The 8,011-nt window shown below is 32.1% G+C and overlaps 1 protein-coding gene across 3 annotated transcripts in view; it reads right to left on the bottom strand.

Moving 5' to 3' along the window:
• The window catches only part of LOC132699133 (protein spinster), a 53,559-nt gene that overhangs the window by 13,283 nt on the left and 32,265 nt on the right, over positions 1–8,011 (bottom strand). For all 3 annotated transcript variants that reach the window (XM_060665657.1, XM_060665656.1, XM_060665658.1), the window contains 2 exons: positions 2,407–2,603; positions 2,201–2,352 (listed from right to left, as the gene is read on the bottom strand). In XM_060665657.1, coding sequence (XP_060521640.1) covers positions 2,201–2,352; positions 2,407–2,603 — 349 coding nt within the window. The remainder of the gene's footprint in view (positions 1–2,200; positions 2,353–2,406; positions 2,604–8,011) is intronic.

The following is an 8,011-nucleotide window of genomic DNA, read 5'->3' as shown; positions in this document are numbered from 1 at the left end:
ACAAAGCAGCAGCTGTAAAAATCTATCTATTGATAGCGTTCCCTTAAAACAAATAAGTATTTGCGTTTTCGTGAACAACTAAAAACATTTTAAATTTAAATATCCTTCTGTCCTGTGTTCATATTTTAAAAATAAATAATTACAGGGTGGTGAAAAAGTAACATTAAAAATTTAAATGAGAAAATAGTTTTTTTTTAAGTACTCACACCCCATTTTTTATAATTTTATCAAAATTTGCGTTCTAATAAAGTATGACTACTAAACCAGACATCCACTGGGAGTGATTTGGTACAAGACGAATTAAAGTGTACAAGGTGTCCACTTTAAGATATTTTCAGAGTAATACCTACTTAATATACATTAATAAATATTTAAATGAATAGGTAATATCGAAAATTATATTTATTATGGTGACCAATTAAAAAGAAAAGTACGGTCCGATAACTTTTATTTAAAAATTTCCTCGTATTACTCAAAAACTACAGGTGCCATTTAAAAACTGATTCTAGAGTGCGCGTAATTTCAGAATGGGACAGCACGTGACTATTGCCATTGTGGCTACGGTGGGCCGGTGCCGTTGCCTAGGTAACCAGTGGATAACATCGACTCGCAGCAGCAGCGTGTCTCTATTTTGTGTTCTGCTTTGTGCGTGTTTATTTTATACTTTGTTGATTTTCAGCATTTTGTAGTTGTTGGACAATTTGTACAATTATGGTTAAAAAAAATGGTATGAAAAGGAAAGTGTGGAAGTTCTCAGTCGTCATTTTATAGTATCAGGATTTATGCGCAATGCAAAAGTTTCAAAAACGAAAAGGGTTGAAGAAATCTTTTTTAAGCCATCATTTGTTTCATAAAAAAGTAAAGTGAAAATAATATATCTCTATTTTTAAGGATAACTTCCTGGGCGTCGGAAAAGATGGAACATCGTGTAATACTTGGAACAATCAAGCCGCACCTAACCGCTAAAATGCATCTTTATGACGCGCTGGGAGGATTATTTGTGGAACTCGAATAGGCCCGTTTAACGATCCCTTTGAAGATGACACCAAGAAAATCCGCCGACGTTGCCAAATTGTATCCGATGTCTAAGTTTATTACGGAAATAAATAGGGGGCCTGTGGGAATTTTTCATTCGGCCGACCGGGGTGGTCCCCGCCTTTTGATTTATCGCGTAACGGGAGTGCGTACTAAAAAAACACGAGAATGATTCATAGAAAACGCATCCGACACGCGACAGGAAATAATCGACTTGTAAAAATATTCCTCGCTCCTTTGATTCTTGTTGACAGTTGTGTTTAAGGTTTTTAGAATCGGGCGGCAGCCTGCTTAAAGACAACTTTATAAACCGCCACTCTGCGGTAGAACTTCAGTAATTAATTGTCTTATGAAATTATTTGTAGAGGACAAAAATATATAAAACCAAGCGCGATTTATTTAAAAAAATCCTTCGAAATAAAATTAGCGGGAAATAAAAAATAGTACATTTTCATTTTTTTTTTGGATTATTCATAGTCAAAATTTCGATTTCAAAACCTATCAAATAATTTAGAACACCGTAAAATTCAACCCTTCAATTGAAATTCATTGATTCTATTTTTTTTTTCGTGTTTTTTGATATATGTGGAAAATGATTCGTCTCTTTTGTGACATTAAATGCATTTATATTCTGTAGCTTGTGTTTGTCGTTTTTAAATATTTTTTTATAAACGTGCATAAATAGAGTGATGAGGGAAGCTTTTTAATTCATAAATTTTTTCAACAGAATTTTTTAATTACGTTAAAATTGTTTCATAAAGATATCTTCCTACAGAGAGATCTCTATCGCAAAAGATCCCAACAAAACAATGCTAAATTTATGATCAGGTATTTTTAAATAAAAAAAAGTGTTTTTTTTTTGTTATTACTAAATAAATAATTAAATATATTCAATGATTACAGGACGTCTCCTGTAATATTTTTGTTGCCTTTGTTAACCTTGTTTGGTTTAATTTCCCTGGGATGGTGTTGAGAATAAAGCTAGTGGTTCTGAATTTGTTGCTGAGAAAACTAACCAAAGTTGTCTTTCTATTGTATGCAAATTAATGTGACTCTAATTTAAGTCTTACAAAATTAAATACGGAAAATTATCATTACAGTTTATCTGAACAACATGTTATTACTCTCTCGCATTAAGAAACAAGCTATAACGGTAAATGCCCACCTTCCAACCGGAATCGCGAAGTAGAACAACGCGAGCATCTTGGATCGAATATCTCCTACGAAAAGATCGCTGATAATGGTTGGAGCTATAGTGGAGTAGCTAGCTTCCCCTATGCCGACCAGCGACCTGAATAGGAGGAACCACCAATAGTTCTAAAACAAGACACACGTTGGTTCACGGATGAACGATATCATCTTTCTTTTCACCTGCATAAACGACCCGCATAGGGTGGTGACGCTCCATAAAAACACCCCGAAACTCATCAGCCACCGTCTGCTGTACCGGTCGCCAAGATATCCGAATAGCGGCCCGAAGGCCATATAGCTCACCACGAAAGCGGTCTGCAGGAGACCCGCGCGACCATCGTTGACACCGAAGTACGTTTGAATCTCCTCCAGCACCCCTGGAAAAATAAGAGGTTGCCATTACCAATTTCTATTTATCGAGAATAATAACGGATAACAAAATTCCATAACAATTATTCGGTATACAATAATAATCATAATAATTTTATTCACGTATTGATAAACAATGAAAAGGACACGGTTCGGATGAACAAAATAAGATATTTTGTGGCTCCGTTTTTAAACCTATCCTAAGAAGAGGGTAGCGGCGCTAGGCAGGAAAAATACACATCAAAAAATAAATAAATAAATAAATACCTAGTACGATCTGTGCAAATAGAGGGACTCACACAAATATTTAATGATAATAATATTTCACGCAGGTGTGTGGAAAAGGTATTGTTTAGCAATTTAAGAGACTGATCCAATTATATGTTTTAGCCATGCCATATGTAAAGAATCTCTCAAAAATTCTAGATGTGTGACGTGGAGGGGTGAGCAGGCCTTTAAATATTAAATTTAAATTGTGAATGTCCGTGCGAAAGCTGACTTTTTTGAAAAGATAGCGTGGAGACTTCAATCTTATAGTTTTGTGATAGAGATTACGTTTATGGAGATATCGTCGATTTTTCATATTAAGCCATCGGACTTCCTTCAGTTTATGACTAACAGACCTGCCGCGTTTAATCCCAAAAATGAATCTTAGACATTATTTCTGGATTTTTTTAATCCGTTCTGAGACAGCCGCTGTCCGACATGGGCCATAAACGACATCACAGTGGTTAAAAGAAGATAAAACTATCAAATCACACAATGATTGATTTAAAATATTTTTAGAACCAAATAAGCTTTTTAAGTGAGCAATGGATTTTTTAATAGATTGTGTAACGTGACCAATACGCTTAAATTGAACTAAACCAAAATACAAAACTATAAATACAACGAAAAGAAAAAAATCATTGGAAATTTAATTTTATTTGCATTTTAAAAGAATGTAGATCTAAGTTAAATATTCATAACGATTTTTTTTTACTCCCTTCTATAAAATACCTTATTATACACCGATCTAGCATACGGAAAATGTTATTATACCACGTCAGTTTCGTTTTTCATAGATCCGAGCCACTTCGGACAGTTAACGGTCGTATAAAAAGTATAGTATACAAAACGTTTCGTAAACTTTTTAAGTCACTCGCTTATTAAACACTCGCTCAGCTGCGCTCCGCTCGTGCCAAACAAACTTGTGACTCAAATGCCGTTTACTTGCTGCGTAAATACTATTTTATAGTTTCTCCATTTTTCATAAACCTTGCTATACTGATATTATAGATTGACCTCCATACCAAACTAAATTCTAAAGCTTTTACAACTGAATTAAAGATTATCAAACAAATAGCTTTTCATAACAATACTGCAACTGTTTAAAAATGATTTTTCTAAATAGTTAAAGAACCTCCTAAATATAATATTTTACTACATTTCGGAAACTGAAGTGAATTTTCTTTAAGGAAATTACTTTGAAAGTCCAAGCATAAAGTCCAACAAATAAAATCAAAAGCTCGTGGTTATATCAAGGGGAAAACGTTTTAATAAGTGAATAAAAGAACATCATAATTAATGAAAAGCTTGCAATTAATTTAAGAGAATGTAAGAATACAGTTCTATACCTGTGAGTATGCAAAAATTTCACCTTTTTAAGAAACTTTTTAAAAGACTCAATACGCAAAAATGTAACGAACTAATTAATTTAAACTATATAAAATTTATTACAATTAAGAAAACTACTTTTGTTATTATGACTGTAATAGTTATTAGGGTACCATATTTAATAAAATCAGCATGATCACGCTTTTATGAATTTTTATGATTTTTCTACATTTATTTACTAAATTACTGTAGGATTCCTTATTATTATAAGCGGTTCTGCGTCATAATAAGATCGTTTATAAATATGTTGGAAAGAGTGGCCCCGAATTAGAGCTCTTGGGGACGCCCAACCAGTGCAAAATAATAAAACTGCTGACTCGTCCTCCCTACAGCGGCACAACTGTTCATCATGAAATGGATTTAATATACATTGTTCGACGCGTTTAAAGGGCTTTAAGTGCTCCATTTTCTCAGCCTACCCATATGAAACCGCACTTAGCCCTGATTAAAAAAGCAATTTATAAACTCGATTTATTGTGTCGCATTGTATGGTACGTCACGTTTTAGATATATATACGAGCCAACTTGCCGGAGCAAAGTAAAACAACTACAGTATATATTACGTTGCCTACGAGAAAGACAATTCGGTTTATTAAAATGCCACTCACGAGTTCGAGTGATTTATGCTTGTATGTGTGAATTGTCGCTCGCAAAGTTGCGGAGTGTATTTATACCGAGTGTTTTACGGATCTTGCCCACTGTATCGATGGGATACCTTGTATATTGTTACGTTTTCTACTCCGCTACTACTTTGACGATTATTTTAATCGAAGAGTAATCCGCAGGGAGAAGAGTCTACACCGCAATTCTTTTACATGCATAATTCTTAGCTGAATTCTTTGGAATTCCTCTGCAATTCGTTGGATTTCTTTAATACTGTACAGTATACTTCCTCTGTGGTTTACCCATCTTTATTGATATTTAATATATTAATGAATTTACATATTTTTCTGAAAGTCGAACATTTAGAAAGCAGAAATGTTTGCTGCAGATTACAAATACCGGGTACTGTGGAGTAATAAATTCTACGATGTTTTACAAAATCACGAACTTAATCGCACATTATGAAATACTTTTTATATTTAGAAAAAAATGAACTAGCCAAAGGATTTATGAAAAACGGACAATAGGCATTGTTTTGACAAACAAAAAAATTTAAAAAAATTGTTCCATCTGACATTTGAATACGCCGGTTCTTAATGCCAGAGAGTTATAATCATTATTGAACTGTAAATCTTAGTAGTCTTACCGTATTCCATAGTAGTACGACCTACCTACCTGTGCTTAGTATTTAAAATTAACATTATAGCTACTTTCCAGCAGTTGTTGGCAAAATTCGTTATTGAAAATGATAAACGGATTAGTTATTATTCTCAATGCGTTTAAAGTTCTTGGCCATCGGAGTTACAAAAATAGTTTCAATTAGTTTATGTGCGAATGTGACTGAAGTTGGACTTCAGCACGCGAGGATAAACGCAACCTCATAAGTTCACCAAAGAAAAACATGACTAAAATTTATAAATGAAGTCGTATTGTAAATATTATAAATTTATTACAATTTATCTATTTTCATCTTATTATTGCTTCTACACAGGTTTTTATTTACTTGATCTTGATTATTTGGATATGTCTATATGTCTTTCATGCACCAAACTAATTTCGTTATTATATGGAAATTAGTGTGATCCTAATTTAGGAGGTATTATGAAGGTCTCAAAACTTGTCATTGCAATTTATCTGAACTTTGCGATATAACAATAATTAATGACCACTGTCATTGCAAATTTCAGTTTCATAACTCTCATCGTTAGGAAACAACATAGTGATGGTGTTGCATGTTTTACCACAGCGTATTTTATTCAAAACTCGCCAATGCTGATAAATACTAAAAAGATTCAAAACAAAAGTTATTCAGATTTACGAGATATTTTAAATTCTTTTTGAAATTTCCGGTTAAAAAGAAAATGCGCTGCAGCGGAACACCCCCAAACCACATTAAATAAAAATAGATAAAAAAATGTATACCGGCCATGTCACAAAATTCGAATTATTTTGTTTCTTTAATTTTACAAATATGTATGTACTAGTTAGCTCATATACTAAATAAGGTGGAGACTGTTATCCTTGCTTGCAAAAAAAATTGGGCCAAACGAAACATCGACAGCGCTACACAGAGGGTAACAACTGGGGCGTGAGGGTGAATATCTATCAACTGTTGCTCCAAAGATTAAATTTTTGGATGTCAGCGACGCAACCCCGGGCCCCCGACATAACGCGTTTGCAGCGTTGCCGACGCGAAAAAACACCTCGCCAGCTCTTTTTTCATGTTTTACCGTTTTCCGTAGGCAATGCGAACTAAAAACAAAGTTTCAGCAAAGAAAAGAACAAATTTACGTCAGTAATTACTTTTGTTTTAATAATGAACGATTTTCCTTAAGAAACAGTATTTATCTGGCATTTATCCATTTTCATAATTCCACTTTCACACTAGAACATATTGATGACACATCCTGCCAAATGGGCGCTGCTTTTTGATCATAAAAAAATTCGGTCGGAAATCATATTCATCGGGGTTACGGCATTATAGGCCGTAATCCAAGCGCGTATCACTAAATCAAGAGCAATCATAAAAGTTTACATAAATATATGCTTTATGTTTTTGAAAAACACGGGTTTTCTAAATATCTCAAACATTCATTGTTGTTATCTATGATAAGGCAATGAATCATTGTGGAGTGCCGGGAGATATCTAAACGCTATTTTCGAGTAAAAAAGGTCCGCCACTCACTATTTCAAAGTTTTATGTTATCCGTATTATACTTTATTGTCGAGGAAATGCAAAAAACCTCTCGATTTCACTTTTTGATCGACATTGTTAAGAGATTAATTTGTTATTTTTAATCACTATTTTTAGTTTCATTAATATAACGAAGATAATGCTTAAATAAATTATGGGGCCACTTTGAGACCTAAAAAGCAACAAAACTTACAACAGTCACATGCGAGAATTCCAAGTTATGATGCGGGTATACTTGTGGGAATGGTTTAAGAAATTTTTCCGGCTGCTGACAAAAGACTAACTATAATAGCTGTTTACGTAATAGGTCCAAAAAGTGCCACTGTACTGGACGAATAGACAAATTGCAAGAGTCGTAGGCGCCCAGTAAAAGCACTTTCGGGACGCGTTATGTACAATATATTATATTTATATAATATATATATATTATATAAATATTATATATATATATATATATATATATATATATATATATATATATATATATATATATATATATATATATATATATATATATATATATATATATATATATATATATATATATATATATATATATATATATATATATATATATATATATATATATATATATATATATATATATATATATATATATATATATATATATATATATATATATTAAAAACAGCTCAGTGTTGTATATATATATATATATATATATATATATATATATATATATATATATATATATATATATATATATATATATATATATATATATATATATATATATATATATATATATATATATATATATATATATATATATATTAAAAACAGCTCAGTGTTGTACCATCGACAAATTATTAAATATTTATGAGAAATACTGGTTAACAATTCTTAACACTTGCAGCTATTTCATTCGAATTTTGTCAGCTATATTAATCTTAGTCTGAACAGAATGCTCAATGTAACCTTCAGGAACTTGAGATAAACTTC

Source organism: Cylas formicarius, unplaced genomic scaffold, assembly GCF_029955315.1.
Source record: "Cylas formicarius isolate icCylForm1 unplaced genomic scaffold, icCylForm1.1 PGA_scaffold_3__17_contigs__length_32017465, whole genome shotgun sequence".
In the NCBI taxonomy this organism is placed as follows: domain Eukaryota; kingdom Metazoa; phylum Arthropoda; class Insecta; order Coleoptera; family Brentidae; genus Cylas; species Cylas formicarius.
Note: the sequence above shows the minus strand (reverse complement) of the source record. Positions and strands in the feature narration are given on the sequence as shown.